Raw genomic sequence first — 27,565 nt, 5'->3', positions numbered from 1 at the left:
AAGGACCAAATCGTGTTAAAATTGCAAAATTAAGGACTTAATTGGTTAAAATTGAAAGTCGAGAACCAATTTGTGAATTTAGCTATAGTTGAGGGACCATTTTGGGTATTTACTCTATGAATAAGTGCGTTGTATTGATTGATATCGATACCAAATTACCAATAATATCATGTGAAATTATATATACTATTTTTTTTTAAATTGTATTGAGTACTATTAAGTTTGGCTATGTTTGGTAAAGCTTATTTAGGAACTTATAGGGCTTGTTTGGCAAACAACGGTTAGCGATTAGCGGTAGCAGATTGTATTAGCGGTTAACAAATAGCGGATTGTGTTAGCAGGTTTGACTAGCGGATTGTATCAGCGGTTATATAAAAAGATGTTTGGCAAAATTAGCTGTTTAGATTAGCGGTTAACATATAAAATGACCAAAAGGGTATACATATAATAATAATAATAATAATAATAATAATAATAATAATAATAATAATAATAATAATAATAATAAGGGTATACATAATACATAATAATAATATAATAACATCATGCAATAAATTGAATACATAATAATAATAATAATAATAATAATAATAATAATAATAATAATAATAATAATAATAATAATAATAATAATAATAATAATTATAATTATAATTATAATAATAATAAATATTAAAAATATTATTAAAAAAAAAAAAAAAAAAAAGGAAGTGGAGCAGCTTGGCTCCTCAAATGAAACCATTAGTTGGACGGGCAACAGTGAGGAGTCGAAATGGCTTCTCAAATGGAAGTTTAATTTTTATTTATTTATTTATTTATAAGTAGGGGTGTTTTGGGGAGAAATCTATTTCTCCCCAAAACGCTAAAGGCAAACGCTGCAATATGCAGCGTTTGTAAAAGCAGCGGTTGAGTAAATCGCTGTTTAACCAAACGGGGTTTTTGGCGGTTTGACATGGTCAAATCGTCAAAAGTGATGGATTCGTCAAAAAATTGACGGATCCGCTATTAACCAAACATGACCATAGTTTATTTTAATCTACTAATAAGCTATAAGCTCTGTTAGGTAATGTTCTCAAAATAAGCTCCTAGCTTAAACTAAGAGCTTATTTTGAAACGCTATCTTAGGTAGCGTTTCAAAATAAGCTCCTAGCTTCCTAACTTTTTTTACATCTTTATCGTTATTATTTTAAAGAAATGACATAATTTACCCTTTCCAATTAAAACCATTTTCTCTTCTCCTTTATCAACTTTCACCACAATTATTATTATTATTATTATTATTATTATTATTATTATTATTATTATTATGATATTTGCAACAATATTGCTACTTCATTATGAGAAGCTAGATCATGATTATGCTAATAGTTTTATTTCAAAATGTTAATTTTTTTTAAAGACAAAATGTTAAATTTTAATATGTAAACAAACTAATTTAAATTTTATGAAGACGTCCTTTTTAGTCTTTTTACATTTATCAGCTTATAAAAAAGTTAATTTTACCGAACACTTTCAATCATAACAGCTAGTTTAACAGCTCTTCAGTTTTCAGCTTTGAGCTTATAGCTTTTCAGCTTTCAGTTCCTTTTCAGCTGTCGACTCCTAGCTTATAGCTTTTCAGCTAGATTTACCAAACAGAGCCTTTATCTGACGACTTTCTACTGGGTATTGACGGCCGATGACAGGTCTTTTGCAGCAGCGATGAACGGGCCATTACAATGCACCCAAGATTCATTAATGGCGGAGGTTTGTGCAGTGCGGGAAGCCCTCTCTTGGATTAAGAACAAGGGTTCTCCAATATATCCTACTACAGTTGGATTGTCTCAATGTGCTCTTGGGCCTTTTACATGCAAGTTCAGATCGTTCTTATATTGGTTTAGTTCTTCATATGTGTAATCAGCTTATTAGTCCTATTAATGATTGTGCAGTTCGTTATACTAGTAGGAATTGTAACCGTCATGCCCACCTCCTCACTAAGAATGAAGGGGCTATGGTGTGTCATACTCTGTGAAACGTTGTCCCTCAGGGTTTCTTGCATCTGAGTTTGCTTAATGAAATTCATTTTCCTTCAAATAAAAGTATATCATTGTCTATGCCAATAGACTATAGCTTATTAGTAGTTTAAAATAAGCTATAACCTCCTAAATAAGCTCTGCCAAACAGAGCCAAAAATAATACAAAATACAATCATGCATGGTAGTCATGAATGGGAGGAACATAATTTCAGTACCAAAAAGTCAAGAGTTCTATTTTTACTAACACTCATTGCACAAGGTCTTCTTATTGTCTTGTGTAATTTACGAGTTATTACACAAGATTAAAATTTACTCAATAGTGTGTGATATTGGTTGTAGATTTCTCTCATCACCCAAAAATTTTGCGATGCTAATAATATTGGATACAACTCTATATGATGTGAAAAAAAAAAATAAAAAAATACATGTATGAGTTCATGTCTCACCCTTCATTTGATTTGCCATCACTTTCAACCCACATAAACACATTATCCTCAATCATCTTAACCTAGCTAGCAAGTTATTCCGCAACCATTCAAGGTTCAAAATTGATTTGCACAACCATCATAGGTTGTCATAGCTGACTAGCTCAAACTAAAAAGACTAATAGACAACTCACACGAGAAGTCGAACTTAAAACCTTGTGGTTACCAATTCAACTGTCCTGGCTGGGTTGCCCCAAGTACTAGAAAATCTATTAGCAAGGTTGTCAGCAAGGCCATAAGAACCAAAGAGAATGAGTGTTTGTTCTGGATTGGGGTAACAATCTGTTTTTTATTGAGACAACAATAAGGCTAAGTATAAAACAATGTACAAATATGGCAAATCATGAAGCCAGATCCTAGGAGCAAATAATCAGTACACGACTATGAGAACAAGGATAGTTCAAACTTCAACGCCACGCTCTTGACAGCTAGCTCTCCGTTTTCCTGGCGCTAGCTTCAGAGAGCAATGGTTCAAGTTCTCCTTTCCGGTATAGCTTAATGGTATCTGCAATAAAATACAAGAAGGAGAAGATCAAACTTCTTCATTCAAGTTGTTTGCATTCAAAATTCGACAGTTCTATTCGTTTCGCTAAGGTGGATGAAATTCCAGACCGCAAAAAATGGCTTTGAAGAATGAAGAGAACACCCAAACGAACAATTTTAGATACTTTAGGATGTTTTCTTAGGTGAAATATGCATGAAGTTTGGGCGTGTGTAGGACGTATATTAACGAATAATTGGAAGTTACTTAAAGAATCAATATAAGAGCTAAAAACAAAGCCATTTGAATCAATAGATATTCTAGAAAAAAGAGGCCTTAACCAAAAAAAAAAAAAAAAAAACTTCAACACTAGAGCAAAAGTGGTTTTTGCCTCTTATGTACTCCTATAAAAGCTCATCTACCATTTTAGAGACAAACTTCTATATTTGTAGTGACTAAATCAAAAACCGCATTCAAATTTGCAACCCCTGAGTTGTTGGCATTCTCACACGGGCAATAATGCCGAAATGGAAAGAGAGGAAATGCATTTCTATTTTCACAGAGTATATAGTGTTAAAAGAACTAGGCTTGAGAAAGTGAAGTTACCTGTACAACCTCCAATGTGTTTGCCCCCTGGTCAAGGAGAAGAACAAGTACCGGTTAAAACGACTTCTCATTAAATTCTTTCATCTAATACTAAAGAAGCTTCAGATAGCTCTTTAATTATTTGCTATAGAAAGAAATGGCAGATAGGTGGATTGGATATTATCTTAAGTGAGGCTAAGAAAGCAGAGAGTGACAGCAAATGCAAAGGTTGTACGGTAATCAAATTTTTAAGGTACGGTTTTTGTTCACAACAGCCTACATAGATTCATTTAGTCGTAATAAACATCAAATAAGCAGATGGTTCCTTAGGACCAGTTTGCATGATCTTGCAAAACTTCAAAGCACCATATTATATTTCCACGCTTCTTACCAATAAACACATTCGGAACAGTATGCTGCCCTGTGAGCCTTTCCAGCACCTTCTGCAATTGCGGTCCTTGGGGACCTGAAACAGGCATATATAATTTAAGCCAAAACACTCATGGGGATATCACTTACAGTAGAAATAACCGGAAACCATCACCAAGGTTACACCTTTCTAACCAAAATAAGCTAATCAGAGTGATGGAATATAAGATACCAGCTCAACCCACAAACCACTACCGGGAGAAAGCTGAAAGAAGTGGCCCACCGCCCACGTTTCAGCCTGTTGAGCATATAACCATTAATGTGCAATCTAAGGGCTTTTAGTTGAGATGGAGCACATGCTTCAATTTGGTATCAGAGCCAGACCAAAGGTGCAATCTAACTATCAGCTTAGGCCTGATCTACATATAGCCAAGGCCCGAGAGGCCACTACTCTGCTGGAATCCAGAGAGAGCAAACTTCAGACCTTGGTCAGACACACCCGGGGATAATAGTACTAGCAGGCCATACCACCATACATGACCACTTATAGTTCTTCTTCATTCATACAACCATTGTGGCACTTTGCATACAATTTTTAGTACCCAGATGGACTAAACCCGTCATTGACTATGTTCAATTTTGTATGACTTATTCTAACATAACTGTGTGATCATGAATTTTCACACTGATAAGGCCATCAATTGAACATATATAAGACTCATTCAAACAAAATTCATGGATTTCTTAAGACTGCATTCCCCAATTCCAACCAAAAAACAAATATGAATGGAGATATCAAGCAAACAGACCTTGATCAACCCAGAAAACTACAGATTGCAGAGAGTAATATAAAGAAACCTACAAAATGTAAAACACAAATGATTAATCAAAGCTTACCCATTTCATCCAATTCAATAACAAGCGGCTCCACTCCAAGTCTCTTGAACAAAACCTTCACTTCAGATGAGTACCTAAACAGCAGAATTAAGAGCTCAAACTTCAGTTCTCCATTTAATCAAACAAATAACATACAGAAAAAAGGCAAAGACACTAAGACAGCAAGCATTGTCAAAGAAACGAACTTTACGACTTACGAGCACCAAGTCTTGGAGTATACAACGACGGGATTCTCGCCGACAGTCCTCTTGACGCTCTCCTCCATCCGGGACCCGAACGAGCCCGACACGGCTCGAATCTGGGTCGGGCACTGTTTTCTTGAGGAAAACTTGGGGAATCTCGATTCGGTTCCAAAGAATCCGAGTTTGGAGGTGCAATTGGAGGAAGTTGAAAGGCTACGGCAATGGAATAGAGCGCGAGGGCGAGGGGAAGGAGCGGGAGAAAGCGAGGCGAAGACTCTGGTCAAGTTCGTAGTAGAAGTAGGAGTGGAAATCCCCGCCATTGATGGCCCAATCGAAGTTTCTGGTTAGTTATTATGGAGTTTTAGCTTCGTTTTCTTGAGGTTTTGGGGTCAGTAGAAAAATTTGGGTTCGCAGCTTTCTGGTTTGAATCGGCGAATCAGAATCCTCTGTGCGTGCCAGCCTTGTGAGGTTGGTTAGTTGCTGAATCTCAGCTCTTTTACGCCTCTTTTCTGGTCAAAGTAACCGTAAAGTTACAATCATTAACTTTTTTAAATGAGGGTTGTGTGACACTCTATTTTGATACAATTTTATCATGACATGTGTAGTATTTTTAATTAAAATATACGGAAATTTTAATATTTTATAAATATATAGAAAATTATTAAATATCTCATAAAGGGACAGTCTCACGAAAGATTTATCATTAAGTTGATCATTAATTTAATTAATGTAACATTAACAAGTTATCATGTTTGATACGGTTATTAGTAGATCTACTTACATAATAATTTATATATATTGTGGTTAATTCTGGGATCTTCTAAGTCAGTGTGGTTGGACAACCCGCCACTGCACCTAGGTTTGGTGCTGCTGGTTGAACATGTTAAATCTACCGCAACTACACCAACTATCACGTCTACAATCGACACATATTACTATTAACTTGAGCATATATCTAGCAAGGAGTTGTGCACATTAGACTTGTTAGGAAGTTTCTGATGTGTTGTTCTATGCTTAACTCAAAAATATTATTTGGACTCCAAAAACATACTCCCACTAAGTGTTTAAATTTTATTGGAGTAAAAAATCAATAGAAATGAATAAAAATTATGACCTCCTTTATATTAAACAATCAAAGCATGTCACATATTAAAATGTAGAAAATGAGAGAGAATTTTAATTCAATTTTATTATTAAAATTTAAAAATAATTAATTTAATCAACAATATATTAAAGAAAAATTGACATGCATAATACTCCACATCATTATAAAAAGTTGGTGTAGTAGCTAGAGATAAATAGTCTAAGTTTCAAATCACTAAGTCATGAAGTTTGATTGAGGTTTAGAGGGTGAGGAGAAATGAGAGATAAAATTTCATTATTAACGTTGATTAATTATAATTTGTAAAAAATAACAATAAAAAATTTAACAAACTCATTAATAGAATAATTAAAAACACCACTTTATTAATAATTCAAGAATTAAAGTGGTTACCTTATCACTAAAGATGGTAAATACAAATTTTCTACAATACATAACTAGCGGATTCCTATGCATTAAAAAAAAAAAAAAAAAAAAAAAAAGAGATAGAAGGGCAGATTATATCACGCACCATGGTGCATGATCAATCATGCACCGCGCGTCCTTTTTTTAAATGAAAAGAAACGGTGTTTGTTTTCCGTCATTTTGCACCTTTTCGCAAAAGGTAATCTTATTATTCAGTGTCATTTTGTATACACTGCAGTTTCAGTTCAACACAACTACAGTTTCATTTCGATATAACTATAGTTTCATTCGATATTTATAGACTCAAATATGTGAAAATGTTATTTAATTTTATTTTATATACATTATAGTTTCATTAAAACACAACTACATGATCATTTTGATATAATTACAGCTTCACTGTACAATATACACTCAAATATATGAAATGTTATTCAGTTTCATTTTATATACACTGCAGTTTCATTTCACTATAACTACAGTATCATTTCGATATAATTGCGGTGTCGGTTTAAATATACTGTAATGTCAGTTGATGTTTAATACACCAAACAAGCGGACTCTGTTAACTATAATGGCGGACAGTTTCTTTACTTAAAGAAATGTGCATCGCGGTTTATGATATAACGACTCAGAGAGAAGCTAGTTGACTCAACATCAACTTGACAAGCACAGAATTTCATATTGGGCCCAATAATAATTCATGTAACAAAATTCGGCTATAAAGACCGTTAATGGGCCTACCTATCCGTAGGCCCCAAAAGCAAACAAATTATATTGTGAATAATAATCAATCATGGTCAATGTTTCAATGTAGTTCACCGATTAATGTTTATTTTTAATATATTAAAAGTCCATTGTAATATATTGTACGTTTATTTTATTATACTACCTAAAATTAATTTGTAAAAAATGAATTTTTAAAAATTGAACTTGTAATACATTAAATGAAAAGTCTCACTTAAAGACTAGCTTCTAGCGGTATGCTGGTATAGTGGGAATTCGATTCCTTCACGAACATTGGGGGTTTGGGTTAGGCTCTTTGTGCGCATGATTATACAGTTTGGTATTAAATCATAAAGTTAGATTGATTTGATTTATCCCATTATGGACATGAGGTGGGTTCATGAGCTCTAGGATATAGCCTAGTGAAACGGCAGATCAAAAAACCTAAGTCATTATAGAAAAAAACAATTGTCAAACTGTCAGTATACTAAAAATAAACGTGCATGTTAATAATCTATCTTGCAATGTGGACTAGGGTTTACAATATAATGATTGCTCCAACCACGAGACAAGGATTGCAGGAGATGCCGAGGGTACAAAATTAGAAGCAACTAGCAAGGACTCGAGGAGTGTCGTTGGAATGAATATTTCTCATAATTCATATGAGTTTTGTATGTTGGAGCATGATTTTGATGTTGGGATAAATATAAAATATTGGTAGGGGCTAGTGTTGGTAGGTTGTTGGTTATGGAGGTATATATATCTATCAATGGTGGAGTCTCTTAAAATGAGGTTTCAAAGAGATCGTTATTGGATGGTTGATGTAATCGCATTGCCCCTAGTCAATCAAACCGGCTTGATTTTGAGATAACTTTCTAGTGAGACGGTTTCAATTATTCTCTCAAACAGAGCCTTAGAATGCATTATATTGCTCCCATATGACTTTTACCAGTTCGATCTCGAGTTGAAATTTCTATAGTTTGACAATGCACCAATCACTCTAACTACAATTTATCCAAACGACCCTTTAGTGAAATTAAAGGTTAGGCTTTAAAGAGGTTTTGGTGATCATCCATTACTGGAAATTATGAAATTTCTGACCACCTGAAAGTGATCTTAAATTAAGTCGAAAGCCTTGTTCCGATCACTTTTGGTATCTGGAAAAACTATTGTTGTTATTTCCCACCACTTTTTGCTTTCGACTTGATTTAAGATCACTTTCAGGTGGTCGGAAATTCAATAATTTTCAGTTTGGGTTAATAAAATTTCTATAGTTAGACTGCTTTAACAAGCCATTCTCCTAAATAGAGCTAGCCTACCTTAAGAGTACATTCAAGAAAGTTGTGAGATTAGAACGAACTGTCTAACCATCAACTAAACTTTTACTACTCTAATTTAAAACTCCAATGGTTAAGACGACAAACCCCTCCAATCGACAACACTGTCAAATAGGTACTTAATTAACAACCAACTATCGCTCCAATCATACCAGTCTCACCGATGACGCAAGATTATATATACTATATATACCAATCTATATGAAGCACACCCCCATGTGCAAAACCTGGCATTGGAGTGAGGCCATGTTGGGAGAGCAAGGAAGCAAGGGAAGGGCCTTAGTGACCAATTGAGACAACAATGGAAACAATAATGGTAACACTACATAGGAGAGACCAAATAGATGAGGTTTAGGGACATGACATGCATGAAGCAGTAAATACAATGTTGGATGGAGCAATTAAAGAGGCAACATGGCGCAGAGGCAATATTATGTATTATTGGACCATGTGGTGTGTGAAGCAGTATCGGTGACCTATGGGCCATGCGATTTACTGACCACTCGGGGTTTTCTCCTACGTTTCAACTCTTGTACATTTTTGTCCATGTGACTTGTTCTTTCATTTGTTTAATGTAATTTTCTCTGTCTTGGCAGCTAAAAGGAAATAAATAATTTATTTCATTTAATTTGGCAATGTGTGTTTTCAGATTGAGCAAGGTAGGCCAAATACGACCCATCTTGCGTTATTTTATTTTATGTTGTGTGTTCGGGATGGGAGGAATTGAAGAAGCTAAGGAAAAGCAACTAGATAAAACTAGGTCGAACAACACCAATAGGGTTGGTAAAAATTAAAGCCTTTCTAGAATGTCTCTGGTGGGGCTTTAATTTGAAGAAGGGGAAATTATAATTGAGGTGCTCATGGTGTGTTGTGATCGGGGTAGGAGTTTGTTTCTTTATGAATTAGTTATAGGCAACTCACTTGTCCTATGGAGCTCACTAGTATATTTTTTGACCTTATTAGTGTATTTTTTGATCTTTTTAGTGCACTTATTGACTTCAGTAGTGCATTTTTCGATCTTTCTAGTGTACTTTCTGACTTCAGTAGTGTATTTTTTTGACCTCAGTAGTGCTCTTCTCGACATCAGTAGTGTATTTTGCAACCTCAGTAGTGCTATTCCCGACTTCAGTAATGTACTTCCCGACCTCAGTAGTACAGTGTATTTTTTTTACCTTGAGAGGATATATGCCTACTTTCCGGACCCACTATCGTTAGAGTTTCTCGGTCTCATTATTAGTTGACCTTCCTGGTCTCATTATCATTAGACCTTCCCGGTCTCATTATTAGTAGACCTTCCCGATCTTATTATTAGTAGACTTTCCTGGTCTCATTATTAGTAGATCGACCTTTTCGGTCTCATTATTATTAGACTTCCCGATCTCTAAGCGTCCCTCCACGTGTCAAACCTCTAAGGACACTTATCAAGCATAGATTCACCGTCCGACCTCCTTAGGACACGTGGAGGAAATGTCGATCACTCGACAAGGATGTGTCCCCTCTTCCCCTGTATATATAGGACATTTATTGCACCTTTGGTTCCCAACCTACTCTACTTCACTCGGAACCTCCCGACCACTATGGTCAAATCCCTATATAGATTCCCAATCACATTATTTTATCTTCTAATAAATTTCCCGGTCACATTCAACCTGGTCCGAAAAAATTATTATACTCTATCAGTCAAATTTGATCAGGCAATTCCAATCACAATCAAAATATCCTGAAAGCAGCCATCATAAGGGGATTGATATCAAGAATGAATATCTAACGCTTTACTCCTAACTTATATATGTTGCATGGAAACGAAAATGGAGAAACGAAAAACAGGAAACAACTAATTCAAAAAAAAAAAAGGTAAGAAATAAAACCTAGGGTCCCAACAAATTACCAGCTTATGGTAGATGACCCAAAACTCAACCAGTAAAATGAATGTTATACCCATCTTGTACAATTGTTATACCATGGACCATGATTTAGATTGCATTGCGAATCTTAATACAAAAATTATGTACCTCTAGTTAACACATTTTGTACCTACAGTTAACAGTTTTTGTACATATAAACAAATAACTTAATAATTGTTGACACATAACATGATAGTTACAGGTACAGAAACTATCAATTGCATGTACATAATCTGACATGATAATTGCTAACACATAATATGATAGATACAGATACAGAAACTATCAACTGCAGGTACAGAATCAAAAGTTTATTTTTCGATCAAAGTCTACAATGCGAGATAGTACGACCCTGGTCCATAGTATAATTTGTCCACCTAGTACGTAAAACCTCCCAACCAAACTCCTTTAACTAGGGGTCGGGGTAGCCCTAGTTGGCCTCTAACACTCCCATCAAAGTTAAGCTTAATACATGGAGATGTCCGATCCGATCCCCACCACAACCAGCCTTAATTGGTTTCTCTCTAATAACGTACACTCCCATCAATCTTAAATTTAACACATGAAGATGTTAAACTAACGTTACTTTATTTAAACAATTCATATATAGCAGAAACTTAATCATATTTTAATAATCATTTCTCCGATTTTAATTATTTTTATATATATTTTTTTCAGTTCAAGAGCTTAACTAAACTAAGTTTATATATGATGCTAACTAACCTGCCTCAAGAATCTATGTGGAACAGTTCAAATACTTTAGTCTTTCTAGGAACAGCTACTTAATCACATGCTACAGATTAACACAATATAATACAGCTTTTGTAGGGGTTAAGTTCATAGCAAAGACAGCTAATAACACTACATACAGTCAGATAAGAGTGGAGTTCAATTTTTAACATTTTTTTTTGTGTGCTCCAAGCTAAGATTGTTCTGAGCTTCTGAATTGTGAAGGGTCAATTAATACATACAGGGAAGATAGATACAAAGTGCATGTAATGAGTCAGTCCATGTGCTTAAAGACAAGTGAGAGAATATTATCTGATATTATACCTCAATTAGAGAGGAGTCAAATACTAATTTAATGATGAGATACTTATCACAAAAGTGTGAGGTAGATAGCTACTAGTATGTGGTCATCTCCTCTACCTAGAATCATGATATGAACATGCATCAACCCTGAAAGGGTCATTAAGTGTGTGAAACATGATTCTAGTACTTAAAAATTACAAATTTAATTCTTGTCAACACTCTCTTAGTTGAACTCGTCACATAAGATTTTTCTAATGCAATTTTCTTTTTCTGTGTGATTTGCGAACTATGTATAGTTTACTCAATACACACCCTTGGGTAATTGTTAGGGTTTTCCTTGCCACCCAAAAAAAGAAAGATATGGAACATCAACTCCGATCCAAATCACAATTTAATTAGTTGACCAATTCAAAATAAGTTCAGTTGGGCGTCAATCAGGTTGGTCGAGTTCAGCCACTGCTCGATTCGAGATGTGACGTTGTGGCTTACCATGGAGGGATGTGGTTAAATGGTTAATGTCTACCTACTTATCGCCAATTAATTTTAAGTAGGATATGACAACCAGTCAAAAGACTCTGTGGTTAAGCATGCTTAACTTATAATAATAACAAGATAGGTGACTAGGAACATGATAGGTGACTCCTTGGGAAATAAGCATAGTGCAGCGTTGAGATCCATCAAATTCAAATCTCATTGAGAAAAGCACCTAATACATTAAACGCTTACTAGTACATCAAAAGTTATAGCTAATAATGAAATCGCATGCAACTTTATTCCCTTATATGGTATAATAGTCATCAATGACATATTGCAATGTTTAGATGCTAGGTTTGATCCTTTATGTCCCGCTCAACAACAAAAAAAAAAAAATGTATGAATTTTCGAATTTGAAAAAAAATTATTTCTTATTACATTATTATTTGGGCAATCAGTTTCTTACATGTCCCCTATTGCTTCATGAAGAACCCCTATGCACATGCAGTCTTATAAAGCTTTGTAACCAGTAATATTGGCAACGAATAATACATGCTTGTTCTAATCATTGACAAGTTGGTAATAACCCAATCAAGTTTCAATGATAGGAACATTTTGAAAATAGCTACCATTGCAAATAATACTAAGATCAGGATAAGAATAATCCATAATCTTTGTTTGTTTATGTTGAAAGTGAGATAGAATGATTGCTTTTCTTGGTGCAATAAACTCAAAATAAGAAAAAATTCGTATATAGTTTTCATTTGACTATTCACTTAAAAGAAAACGATAATATTGTCCTCATTAATACAACCAGATTGATCAATAAAAGTTATACTTTGACTGGTCTTTAAAGGAATCTATATTTTTCATTAATATATATGTTTCATATGAAATTGAAATGGATAATATTATTGCGTATGCACTTTTAAACAACTTTTTGCGTTTGTAATCTTATAACTTTATTAAAGAGCGAAACCAAGATAAAATGTTAAGATAATGGGTACTCTTGATCACAGAATTTGCCATAGAATTGATGGCTAGGCCAACATTTGTCATACAATTGATCACTAGTTGGATGTTGCCATCAAAATTTAGTATCTTCACTCATTCAAGCTAAGAAAACAATTGAATCATGGAAAGTTTTATTTTGACCGGTCTTTATAAAGTAATTCATAATTTTGGTTAATATACTTCATATGAAATTGAGATTATAGGTCATATTTTTTTTCCATTTTAGTTATAGATGGTTGATAATCTTGAACTTATTAAGGAGCAAGGAAACTTAGATAAAGAGCTAATTAAGATCATGGGTGGCCTAAATCACAAAATTTGCCATGGGATTGATGACTAATTGTGCCTATTGCCATCAAAACTAAGTAACTTTACTCACTCAAGCAATGAAAATAACTGAATCACAATAAATTTTACTTTGACCCGTCTGTATATATATAGAGTACTCCACAATTTCCACTAATACATTTCAAATGAAATTAAGATTGATCATTCTTATTCCATTTTATTTTTAAATAATTTCATATGTCGACAATCTTAAACTTTATTAAAGAGTGATGAAACCTAGATGAAATCATAGAATTTATGACTAGTAGCATGTTACCATCAAAACTTAGTAACTTCATTATTAAAGTTATATATGAAAACAATCAAATTATAGAATGTTTTACTTTGACCAATCTTTATAAAGTAATTATCATTTTCACTAATTTGTTTCATGTGAAATTTTTAAGATTGATTTTTCTTGCCAAACACCTTGTGCTCAAATGGCATGTAGTGACTTCTTTCATGTGGGAGGTTATGAGATTGAGCCTTAGATGTATTAGAGTCAGTAGCATTAAAAAAATATTGATTTTTCTTGATTTAGTCCTAAATGTCTTTTTGTGCTTAATTAGGCCATCGACATTGATAGTTTTACCCAATTGAGTGCGATTGTTAGAATCAATGACTAAATCGATAAAAATTACTATAATCGAAGATTAAATTGCACAAAATTACTATAGTTGATGACTAAATTTAATATTAATAAAGGTGAAATTATCAAGCAATTTTAACGAAGGACTCAATTGAGTAAAACCATCAAAACCGAGAACTTAATTAAGTACAAAAAGTCGTTTAAGGATAAAACGAAAAAAAAAAATCATTATAATCGATGATTAAATTGAGTATTAACGCTATAAAAACTTTGTAACTTTACTTGTCAAAACAAGAAAAACTTTATCGACTATCCAGTAGTGGATTGAGACCATAAGTAACCCTGATCATAGAATTTTCTTGAACTTGATAACTAATTGCCTATTACCATCAAATCATAATAACTTCAGTCATTAAAATCATGAAAACAACTTGACAAGTAAGACATTCCTTACATTTCCAGCAGTTCATGTTATGTCAAAAGACTTTTCATATCATGTACACCCATCACAATCTAAAGAGTCATTTTCTCACTGAAAGATTGCATTTTTGATTAATCTGTATGGGTAAAAAGACATAAAACGCCTCATCATCCTAGTATACAAAACGCCCAACCTTAACAAAACTCCTTGGGCTTTTCTGGAGAGGGCTAACCAATCCTAAACTACAATTTAGGATAACATACTCTAAAACTGTACTTTCTTTTTTGCTTTACACACTTAATTAATTATACACTACTAACAGTCACTTTCTTTACTTTTTTGTCCTACTAAACTTGGGTTAATTATGAATTGTCGGAATAATAGAAGGCCGGATCGGATATCATGCCAGCATTTATCCGTTGAAACAGATGAATCCCGACGTGATATCTCGAGAATACTTAGGGACTTTTTGGGTAATTAAAAAGTAGAAATGCATCGTCGATGTGTAGGGACTTTTTGCTTCTTTTGTTTCAGATCTTCTTTGTAGACTTTGCTGATGTCTTGTGCTATCTTGACTGCATCAGCCGATGCACCAGAAAGCCCTCTCCTTGTAAACCCGACGGCGTATAGCCCGGATTTGCCCTTCCAGCTATTTGGGAATGGTGCGTTTGGGTATCCATTTTTGGAGAAAAATTCTGATTCCTGAAACGTTAACATATGGAAACATCATTAGTCATTTAGTCCTATGTTTTAAAAATTGGAAAATCCGAAAAAAGGAAAAAGAATATGACCAAACAGGACTTAGTCGCACCTGAAGCCAGTATGGAACATTGCTACGGTATCCGGTGGCGAGAACGACGGAGTCGATTTCGAGGCGTTCGCCGGTGACGAGCTCGACGGTTCCGGCGGAGAAATTCTTGATTCCGGCGACGACTTGGACTTTTCCGGATCTGATCTTTTCCAATGCGCCAATGTCGAGAACAGGGGTTTTCCCTTGTGTGTTCTTGAGTTCCAGTGGGCCAGTTGTGGGGCGTTTTAGGCCGTACTTTTCGATGTTTCCGAGGATTATCCATGCCAGTACGAGGAGAATCTTGTCCACTAGCCACAGAGGAATCCATTTCATCATGAACACCGCCAGTTCGAACGTCGATTTTCCCATGATTTCTCTCGGCAATACATGAACCTGAAGGATAAAAACAGAGGAAACGTCATTAGAATCAACAAGTTTTTTTTTAAGGTTAAATTTTAGAAATTTGTTTGTTTTTTATTTGAAAAAAATTGAAATGATATGCTTACCGAGCTCCGGCAGACCATGGCGGGTTTAGCGTCGTGATTGCAGAGGTCAAGAGAAACTTCCATGCCGGAGTTTCCACAGCCGACGACGAGAACTTTCTGGCCGCGGAACTTCTCGCCGGACTTGTAATCGCAGGCGTGGATGACCTCGCCGTGGAAATCCTTGAGACCGTCAATTTCCGGCACCACCCGGTCCGCATTCTCGCCGGTGGCGACGACGAGCCACTGGCAAATATACTCGACCTCCTCGCCGGCGGGAGAGGCGGTGGTGACTCGCCACACTCTGCAAGCCTCGTCGAACTTCGCCGACATCACGCACTCATTGAACTGAGGATTAAGGCCGAAGTGGGTCGCGTAGGATTCGAGGTATTCCACGAAGTGTTTTTTGGTCGGGTACTCCGGGAAGTGGTCGGGGAAGGGGATTTTGGGGAGCTGACAGAACTGCTTAGGGAGATGAAGTTTGAGGCGATCGTAGGTGCGGTTCTGCCACAAGGAGGCAATGCAATCCGCTCTTTCCAGGATCACGAACGGAACTCCTTGCTCTTTCAGGCAAGCGCCGACGGCCAGCCCCGACGGCCCGGCGCCGACGATCACCGGCCCGTTTACCCACACGCACCGGCGGGCAAACAAATCTTGATTTTCCGATGAGAAGCTGAAGTTAAACATTTTTGCTCTCTGGGATATGATTGTCAAGAAATGTGTGTTCGTTTTTTGTTGTTGTGATTTGTTTGGAGATTGAAAGGAGAAGATTGGGTTTGAGGTTTTTGTTAGAATCGGAGAAGAGAATGAGAGATGTTTGGTGAATTTGATCGAAGGAAATGGAGGCGAAGAATGGGTTTAAATAGAGAGAGTCCGTAGAGCATTGTAAAGTGCCATGTGAGCTGAGTTAATACTTTGTGTGGGCCACTAAATTATATGCTAAAGTATTATTATTATTATTATTATTATTATTATTATTATTATTATTATTATTATTATTATTATTATTTTTATTATTATTCTTATTATTATTTGGTATTCAAAATAGTTTAAAACAGGAAAAGAAAAACAGGTTAGCTTATTTTAGGAAAAATAGCATTTTTGCCCCTATATTTATGTGACATTACAATTTTAATCCTCTGATTATTTATATGAGTATTAATTTTTCAATATATTTATAAATTGGCTACTCTGATCTATAAGTAAGAAAAAAAAACTTAATAATCAAATATAGAAATGGAGCCAATTAAGATGTGTTACATCAAAAGGTAAATATTAGGATAGAGATAAGTTTAGAAGTAAAATGTATTATCACTCAAATGCGATATGATTATTTTTAATTTTGACCGCATAACTGTTATTTCACTTGTGCGTTTAGTCCTGGGTATTATCTTTATCATACTTGGCACACAATTTTTATTTTAAAACCACATTCATTCATTCTGACCAAATCTTAAGTAAAAAATTATCAGAACACATCACATTTTGAATTCAGAACAACACCTCTGGTGTTGGAGCCGTTGGTAGAAAACAAATAATAATCAAATAAAATATGACTATTATTTTCTGGAAAGAAGGGAAGAAAAGATGAAAAAATTTGGCTAGTGTTTGGTGTTGGGTTTTTGCAAGAGTCAAGTGATCACTCTTTCCTTAAAGCCTTATTTGCCACCTCCCAAAGATGCTAGGAGCTTTGTGGCCTAGGCTTCCCAGGATAAAACTTGCTAGTAATTCAATGTTTGAGCACTCAATCAAGGAATCCGGCGAGCAAGACGAGGTTATGAACACAGTATGGCTAAGAGAAGGAGTAGAACCAGAATTTTGAAGGTGGAAAACAAAGTTTCGTGTAGTGTGCTTGTTGTTCTTTTTGCTTTTATTTTGGCATTAAAAGGCGCCCCCACAACTCTTGTAACAGCAACCACTACCTTGAGTTTTAATTCAAAATTAAAATTGGAATTAATTTCAAAGAATTAACTCCGTAACAGCTGAATTAAAACCCCAACTGTCACAGAAGGAGCTTCAATTTAGCCACGAAAAAAAAAAGCCGAAGTCACCTCAGTGGCGTGGCTCTCTGTGTTTCGTGCCGGCGCACACGAGCTCGGGCTTGAATCAAGCCTTTTTCAATCTCTTCTAGTTGGAATTTGATTTGCACCCCCCCCCCCCCCTGCGCGAGAGAGCCTCTATGCTATACAATTCTACAAGCTTCAAAAGAGCTCTTGTATATAAGGGGGGCAAATCCTCTTTCCAAATCAATGTGGGACAAAAGCTCACTTTTTCCCTTCATTTCCCAACTAAAATGGGTTTACTTTGAGAATCAATATCTCATTCACCCATTATCCGTTTTGAGCGTACAATATATCAATATCTTCGTCTCACTACGAAGAATCCGAATCCACTTTGACCCGACCCAAATCGGAAGTGGACCTCACTGATAATTGTACTACAAAATAGCCACTTAACATGTCATTTTATGCTATTTTTTAGCTATTTTTTCCAACATCTTGAACTCCCTGGTCTTTACTCTTTAGGTAGTGAAAATGTATAGTTTTCATTAACAAATATAAAATATGTTTATTATTTTGTATAAGAAATTTTTTTAGAAATATCCAAGTGTAATAAAAAGATATGGAGTAAAAATTATATACCAAATGTATCAAAAATAATACGAACTAAATGTGACAGTCACATAATAATCTATCGAAAAATCAAAAATAAAAATAATTTGATCTAACATTGGAACTCACATGCTACTTGTCATCAAACCACTCTTACACCTTAGCTAGGTAAGTTGGTGATGTGTGTATAGGGATGCACCAAAAGGGCAAATAAGGAGTTCCATGAGAATAGGAAAGACATTAAGCCAATTATATTAGAGGAAAGGAACATTTCGAGATCACCAACACTACCTTAGTATACACTGTACTACTTTACTCAACCCCCCCCCCCCCCCCACCCACCTTGTTCACCTTATCCAACTTGCTTGTACTCAAATACTTCACAATTATCTGTGTACTTAGCTCAATGCATTGAACCCTAATCAATAACTTATAAACAATAATGACATTTTTCTACCGAATAAAGTGACTGAGTGACTGAAATATAATTTTCATAATATATAATTTACGACCCATTACATATTAGCGAGCGCAACAGTCAATATTGTGGTGGACTTACATTTTAAAAACCAAGCTAGCAACTAGCAAGCATATTGGAATGCATGTTATCATGCATTATTCAACTTCAATTCCATCAACCCTCCATTCACACATACATGCACACTTTGGATAAGGACAAATAAGGTAGTTTGGAAGTTAAATCAAGATAGTTATGGTTACGATATAGTTAGGCTATGATCGTTATTATCATATTTTAAATGCATTACTTCTTAACATACTCAATTTAACCATAATAAACCATCAATTTCCTTATCTTAATAAACATGTTAATTAATAATCTATGGGACAAAATATACTTATTCCTTACTGAAAAAGTGGTGTTATATATGTAGTACAAGCATGCACTAGTGTTGTGCAATACAAAATTGTGTAGTACTTATGCTACCATCGGAGGGTACGTTTGAGGAGTAGTAAGCTCCCTGTCAAGCTAAAGTTCCATGCAGTATAATTCTACCTAGATGACAATGAATAATGAGATCTAACGGCACTCATATTTCATGCAAAATTATATTCAGTATTATCTTTTATATACCTAATATGTTAACAATTTCTCCAATATTTTATATACATATATGAATCCATGAACTAAATTCTCTTTACTGTATACCATTTAATATTTATATTTTAACAAAATTAATTTTATCAATTATAAAATATATACTCACAAAATTAATTTCTACCAATGGGAATAAAAGAAGAAGGAAGCATGTGATCAAACCTTGGTTACATGGAGTTTTCTCTCCTTTTCATGGAAAAAGATTTATGTGGTAGATACCTAGGGTTTATAGTTTGGCCTTTCTAATTGATCATATATGATTTGTATGTCACCTAGCTAGCTAGGTCAAATCTGATTTGGATTCAATCAATTCATTCAGAGAGAATTAACAAAAAACTAAATTGAATTATATTAAATTTTCAAATATTAATCTTAAACTTTTAAATTAAAAGTAATTAATTAACAATAATTTTCTTAACGTGTAAAATTCTAAAAATTTATTATTGTTATAAGTGAAGGTTTAGAGGGTTAAATCTAGCATCATGTCATCAAAATGTGAAATCAACTATTACACAAGTATTATGAAATAAAATTTAATGTCATTAAATCATGTATGTCGTTCCCTAAAATTAATTACCGACAAAATGTTAAAAAAAAATAAGAAGTAAAATAAAACTACGTGAAATAGAAAATATAGAGTTAATTTCACCAGAGGTCCTTTGTTTTTGGGGGAAATTCTAAATTTAGTCATAGACTATCGTTTTTTTCATTTAACATCTCAGACTATTATTTTATGGACACTTTTAGTCATTCTCATGACTTTTCCTATTTTTAGTAAGGACACTTTTGTCTTTTCATATTTTTCTTTTGTTATTTTTCTGATTTCAACTGGTTTAATTGGTTTAGGACTTTAGGTAACCTTTGATGTTTAGTAATCATATTTTTCAATCAATTTGAAGTAAAGTCCTAAATCTATTAAACTGATTGAAACCGGACAAAAACAACAAAACAAAAATATGAAGAGACAAAAATATCCTTACTAAAAATATATGAAAAGTCATAAAAAGAACTAAAAGTGTCCAAAAAATAATAATCTGAGATATTATAGGACAAAAACAATAATATAGTAAAACTAAATTTAAAATTACTACTAAAGACAAGAGACCTCTTATGAAATTAACCCATAAAAAGATATCAGTCATATCCCATGCATGATTTGGTAGGGATGTGAGGTATTATTTTGTTTGTCAATAGTTTCCAACCAGGCTTTGCCAGCTAACTAGCAAGCTCACAACCTCATTTTGGCAACCCTACTTACTACTTTTAGAAATATATATATTTTTATTTTATAAAAAAATATATTTAAATGTATTTCTTAGCTTTTTCTTCTTGTTTCTTGTAAAGTAACAAGGGTGGGCTGTAGTTATCAATGCTCCAGTGGTATTTTTCTTGTAATTAGCCACAAATGGTACTAATTAATTCAAGAAAATTAAAAGTTTTGATGAAATCTATAAGGAATTCCATCACGCGTAAAGCAAAGTTCAAGAAAGATTAATTAATTAATTAATAATTACTATAAACACTAATCCATCGAAGCTTAGCTGCAAGCCAACTTATTCACTCCGCATGAACAAAGTTCATATTTCAATGTGTACTTGTTATTGAGATTATTAAGAAATTATTTAAAAAAAAAAAAAAAAACTTTACTTTTTGAGAAATATAGTTATAATAATATTTATAAAATAAGTAGTGATTTGGTTATTGCATAACATGCATTCCCCCGCGATTAGCCAAGTAGAAATTATTTTTTTTAAAAAAAAAAAAACTTTACTTTTTGAGAAATATAGTTATAATAATATTTATAAAATAAGTAGTGATTTGGTTATTGCATAACATGCATTCCCCCGCGATTAGCCAAGTTTTATTAGGGAGTTATAGAAAACTCATAAGAGATCAATGTACTAGAAAAGTGAATCTATCGTATTCTGTAAAAGCGAAGTGAAATCGATATGTTGATAATAAAGATGAGCAATTTTCTTAATCTCAAAGTGATTGAAAACTCAATTTAACCTCATAATTAAACTCTAGATTTTCAACTACCGTTAGGTGAATGGAAACCTCAAATTTTATAACAATACATGTGCAATGAAACTATGTACTTTGGGAGGATATATGAAAGGAATATAATTGATTACGACTTTTTTTTAAATGAAATATCGAATATCATATACTATATATACAACAAATTAAATGTTCAGTTCAATTATTAATTTATACTTTTAGTTGAGATGCAACATATCGTTCAATTTGATATCAAATATATCTATCTATAAAATGTATATTTTTTGGTGTAAAAAGAACTATTAATGATCATTCACCAATAATTGTGTATTTTTTTAAAAAAATAAAAAAATAAAAGGGAAGCTAGTTTAATTATTTGTTATATAATACGTATGTTATTTGCCCATATTTGCATAAATATCATGACAAGATCCTCAACAATCATCGTCATGATATTGGATAACATAAATTTATTTTTATTATGCTCATTAATAATTTAAATAGTAATTAAAATGTAATTATAAACTACTTTTATAACCTTTAATTGAAATGTGGGTACTTCAATTAAAGTTTTTTTTTTTTTTAATCATTCCCCGAATTATCTTCTTTTTTTTTTTTGTTACGCCAAATTAAATGTTTCCTCGGTTAAGAACTCAGGGCACACTAAGACATACCGAGACTAATCATTTTCATTTTGTTTGTGTTGAGTAGGGTGGACCCACCATTGATCCTGTTTGTGTTGGGTAGGGTGATAAAGCGCTCCTTCATGAATTTTAAGGTAACTGCTTCCCGACCAAGGCTTGAATCAAAGACCTCTAGTTAAGTTGGAAGATACTCACGTCATCTCATCCACATATAACTAGACCATTTTATAAAGGGCACGCAAAAAAATGTATTTTTAAAATTTTTAGAAGGGTAAAATGTGAATATTTAGTATTAATTAGAAAATATTAAGGTTGTTTTCATTTATGTTTAATTGCTCAGGTGATTATTTCTTAAAACCCTGTGGAAAGGCACTTTCCAGGAAATATCATAGGAATATTTACGTAGAATGTTAGTGCATGATTTGCTTAGAATGTTGGGCGCTGATTACAAGTCAGCAATTAAGGATTAATTAATAATCTATTAATTAACAGATGTATTATCTTGCTGCCACGTCATAATTAATTAGATTTTAACAACTTTAAGTTGTTAATAATCTATTTTAATTTCTTTTTGTTTAGGTGACCCTAGCTAGGCTAAAAGCTAGTTTTTGATTTTTGTTTGGTGATTTTTTTCAAATTTATTGAGTGGATATTAATATAATAATATATCATACTCGATTATATTAATTAAATAGACTTCAAAAGTGTATTAAAAAAAAAAAAAAAGACTTCAAAAGTAGTGATTCATAAAGATGCTGAGTATTAAAGAATTTCTATAAAAAGAAATACTTAATAATGTGAGAGTTGGGACAACTGATTTTCCCTTATGTTATTATTATTACTAGTATTTTCGCCCGTGCAATACACGGGATAGATTTGTTATAATATATTAAAAATATTTAGATTGATATATAATTATTTAAATTAGAACATTAAATATTATACAGTGCAATTGAAGATATGTTTTGAATTATTTATGTGTTTTGATGTTATCATTGTTTGAATTTGAGCAAATAATTGCTCAAATTAATAGCTTATGTGTAGATGTACGCATGCGATGCTGTAACTTTGGAGATTTTATTTATCATTGTTTAGTATTTTTTTTATATAAATTAGACAAATGTGTTCGTTCTCTAGCAACTCAGTTATAGGAATGAATTGCTATCTTAATTCATTTGTATGGAATATATATATATATTTTTGTCTAGATATATAGCAATTTTGCCATTTAAAAAAAAAACATAATATCAACGATTGTATTTACACATTATTGAAACCTGTTTGTAGATGACATCGGTTGTAGTAACGCAATCCTGTCCATCATCGTATAGAGCTAACACCTTCAGTCCATCAAGATAGGTGACTCGGGTGAAAATATATAATGGTAGAGTATTAGTCAATTAGCGATCCTTTTATATTTTATTAAGTCAATTAGTAATATCAAATTCATTTTCAGCAAATTATTCTTTTATATTTTTAGTCAATTAGTCAATTAGTCAATTAGAATAGATATTTTTACCTAATTTTTGTTCAATTTTTAATTGATAATGTATAATATTATTATTGAAATATTTACGTTCCATTTTTAATTTATCTTTAATATTGTTTAAAATATGCATTTACTATTCATGATGTAGAATTATTATTGAAATATTTCCGTCAAATTTTAGTTTCCGTTCCATTTTTAATTAAAATGCAATGATCTAACCATTTATTTTTTTCATATTAATCAATTATGGATCATTTTTTATTTGCAATCAACTATTAGTATTCATTTCTTTTTATATTTCCAGTCAATTTGTAATGCCATATTCATTTTTAGCCAATTATTCTTTTTTTATTTTCATTCAATTAGTCAATTAGAATATCAGATGCAGTGATATTTTTACCTAATTTTCATTCCATTTTTAATTGATGATGTAGAATATTATTATTGAAATATTCCGATTTCATTTTTAATTTACCTTTACTATTGTTTAAAATATGCATTTACTATTGATGATGTAGAATATTATTATTTAAATATTTCCTTTTCATTTTTAATTTACATTTACTTGATGATGTAGAATATTATTATTAAAATATTTTTGTTCTATTTTTAATTTTCATTTCATTGTTTAAAATTGTGAAAGATTTATGACATAATTGTGATTTGATGTATTATACTGGAGTTAATACCCAAAATTGTCCTCGATTATAGTGGTTTTTCTCAATTTCGTCCTAAACAACTTTGGTGACCTAATATAGTCCCAGACTTTTGTGTTTCGCTCAATTTAGTCCTCCGTTTGTTATTCCGTCAAATTGGTGTTAAATAAAGGGACAATTCAATAATATCAATATTGATCTCTCTTTACTTTCAACCTACGAAGTGAGAAATCTCTCTTTCTTACACGAATTACACCCAGAGTTACTCTCAGACCTACGAATCAAATTTTATATTCGCAGCTTTAGAAGTGATTATGGGAGTAATTCGTAAAAAAAAGAGGGATTTCGCACTTCACATGTCTATGAATAAAGAGATGACAATATTAAAATTACTGAATTGTCTATTTATTTAACAACAAATGGACGGAATAACAAATGGAGGACTAAATTGAGCAAAAACACAAAAGTCTAGGACGAAATTGAGTAAAAACACAAAACTATGGGACTACATTAAGTCACCAAAGTCGTTTAGGATAAAATTGAGAAAAATCACTATAGTCGAAGACGATTTTGGGTATTAACTCTATTATACTGTATAATATTATTGTGAAAAATTAAAATGCAATGATCTGACCATTTCCTTTTCCATTTTAGTCAATTATGGATCATTTTTATTTTCAGTCAATTATTAATATTCATTTCCTTTTCCAATTAACCTAACTTCAATTCTTTTTTTTCATTTTTAATTTTCAGTAAATTATTAATATTCATTTCTTTTTCCAATTTACCTAATTTCCATTCCATTTTTAATTGATGATGTAGAATATTATTGTGAAATATTTATGTTCCTTTTTTTTTCATTCTTTTTTTAATTTACCTTTACTATTTACTATTGTTTGGACAGGAAATCAAGTAAATATGATTTTGTTTTTAATTATAGTATAAATTCTACCGTGAGGTTGTAACATACATATATGATGAATTGGCTATATTATAAATTGTTTAAATTTGTTATATAGGGTATTATGTTACGTGAGAGCATTGAATATGGAAACAATATTACCAAGATTTTAGTTGATTTCTACTTTACATTGGCTTACAAAATAAATTGTATTAAATTAGTTGGTGATAAACATCCAAAAATTCTATACGGTAATACCATACATAATATTACCAATTATGCTATTATGTTATTACCTAATTAATTAATGTCTTTTCTACAGGGTATTATAAATATATAAAAAAAATACGGAGAATTTGCAAACAATAATGTTACCAAAAATATTATTATATTAAAGAATATAATTAATATATCTGGAAGATCATATAGGGCACTCTTTGATCCTAAATCAATAAATAATTAGTTATATACACATTTAGCAGTACCAATGTTATTACTAATACTTTATATATATCTGCAGTATTGAACCTTTAATGTGAGATAAGAAAGAAATAATCAGTTAAATGATCCTTTATTTGGATGCAATAAGACTATTACAATGCTCCATCACTTTGCAAACATGTACAACTTTGGCTTTATTTTATACTTTAAATTATACTTTGCTTATCCTTTAGATTTTAATGTATTATTTTAAGCTAATCTATTTATTAACATTAAAAATACATTTTAAACTGTGACAATTTATACTAATAAATCATTTTAAAAAGTGGCAAAAGATGATTTTCTAATTTGTTGCCACTGCATCAATTTAAAAAAAAAAAAAAAAATTGTTGCTATTGTTTACCTCGATCATCTCATAAATATCCATACTTTTTATTAGAGGGGTCTAATCAACACATAAACTGGAAAAAAAAAATGACAATCATAAACAAAATATGTACAAAAATAAATGATAAAAATATTATGATAATGATTAAGACATAATAAATTTACATTTCCAAAAAATCACACAACTCTGAAAATCCTGATTGAAAAGGAACTGTGTATCAAGAGTTACATATCTTGACATAACTGGCTAATCAAAAAAACATTCATTACTTGTCCTTATTCAAACACTTTCAAATATAAAGAAAAATTAAAACACTTGTGTTTAGATTAACTCTTCATATCATTCTTAACTCTACACAATTGCATAAGAACAACCATAGGATTTGCAAGGCCAAAAAAAAAAAAAAAAAAAAAAGGTTTCAACTCTTGGCCTTGGTATATGTTGATCCCACACTGTAGCTTTCAATTGATTGTCCCTATAAACAAATAAACTATGGAGTATTTAATAAAAAATACATATAAAAAATACAATAAAAATAACAAAATTAGATAATTTACTTTGTATCCACGTACAATTAGAAAATCAATAAGTTAAGAAGGCTTCCCTGCAATGATTTTATCCAATGGGGAGTATATCTCAACGACCCTACCAATAACGTCAAACATGTTAATAAAAAAAATTGAGATGTAGATTAAAATTGTAAATGAAACTTACCAACGAATTGTTTATCATCTACAGACTTCAAAGATGAAAATGATTTCAATAAATAAATTTGTCTAGAAAAGTTGTCATTTTTTTTTATATTATTTAACCAAAGTAGCATAGTGAAATTACAACATAAAATAATGAGTGCATTTTGTGAAAATATAGAAATTACTTATCACCATAAAATTTTTAATGGCATAAACTTTTCATTGTTTGAAAAGCTTACAGTACTTACCAACATGTTCCCTTGGTATATGAGAATGAAGTTCTCTACAATGAAGTAAAAAAGAAAATTGTTATTTTGTAATTTATTTTTGCAGTATAGGAAGCAGCTTTGTAATGCATCTTTTTCTCAATTTCATATACAACACGAGTTATAGAAAAAAATAAAATCGAAAAAAATACCATTTGATAGGAAAATATGCACTCTCTAGATTTTATGAAATCACTCCATTTTCTCTATGTGACTTCATATAGGTGCACACCAATCACCATCTAATAGCTCTGAAAGTCTTCAATAGAGAAATATCCTAGGCAAGAATAAACATTGGAGTCGTATAAAAAAGTAAAATTGAAAAAAAAATACCTCTTGATCGTGAAACATGCACTCTCTAGATTTTATGGATTCACTCCCCTTTCTCTTGTGACTTCATATAGGTGCGCACCAATTGCAGTCTAATAGCTCTGCAAGTCTTCAATGGAGAAATATCCTGGGCAAGAATAAACATCGAAGCCGTAATAGTTGTATGTTAGTATACATATCTATATCTCTATATATAATTACTCAATATAAAAGAATGAATAAATGAATATAAGGAAAAAATATTATCAATTAATAGATTTACCAATTAGGTTAATACATGAATATGGAAACAATATTATCAATTAATAAAATTTAATTAATTTTTATTTTACATTTGATTACCAAATAAGTTTTACGACAAAAGTTTGGGCGGGAAAATGAAATATGAGGATTTTACTTTTATATATATAT

General features: G+C 32.2%; 2 protein-coding genes across 2 annotated transcripts; both read right to left on the bottom strand.

The window, feature by feature from the left end:
- Nucleotides 1-2,634: 2,634 nt before the first annotated feature.
- Nucleotides 2,635-5,525, bottom strand: LOC109173719 (monothiol glutaredoxin-S10-like). Its single transcript, XM_019323007.1, has 5 exons — nucleotides 5,030-5,525; nucleotides 4,833-4,906; nucleotides 3,958-4,032; nucleotides 3,588-3,614; nucleotides 2,635-3,005 (listed from the first exon to the last, which is right to left on the bottom strand). The coding sequence occupies exons 1-5, from the start codon at nucleotides 5,332-5,334 to the stop codon at nucleotides 2,929-2,931; spliced, it is 558 nt and encodes a 185-aa protein (XP_019178552.1). The 5' UTR covers nucleotides 5,335-5,525; the 3' UTR covers nucleotides 2,635-2,928.
- An 8,929-nt stretch (nucleotides 5,526-14,454) lies between these two features.
- On the bottom strand, nucleotides 14,455-16,443 carry LOC109173595 (probable indole-3-pyruvate monooxygenase YUCCA5). Its single transcript, XM_019322839.1, has 3 exons — nucleotides 15,642-16,443; nucleotides 15,157-15,528; nucleotides 14,455-15,047 (listed from the first exon to the last, which is right to left on the bottom strand). The coding sequence occupies exons 1-3, from the start codon at nucleotides 16,302-16,304 to the stop codon at nucleotides 14,823-14,825; spliced, it is 1,260 nt and encodes a 419-aa protein (XP_019178384.1). The 5' UTR covers nucleotides 16,305-16,443; the 3' UTR covers nucleotides 14,455-14,822.
- Between the last annotated feature and the right edge of the window lie 11,122 nt (nucleotides 16,444-27,565).

This window comes from Ipomoea nil, unplaced genomic scaffold (assembly GCF_001879475.1).
Source record: "Ipomoea nil cultivar Tokyo-kokei standard unplaced genomic scaffold, Asagao_1.1 scaffold0482, whole genome shotgun sequence".
Classification (NCBI taxonomy): Eukaryota; Viridiplantae; Streptophyta; class Magnoliopsida; order Solanales; family Convolvulaceae; genus Ipomoea; species Ipomoea nil.
This window is presented reverse-complemented; position numbering and strand designations above follow the sequence as displayed.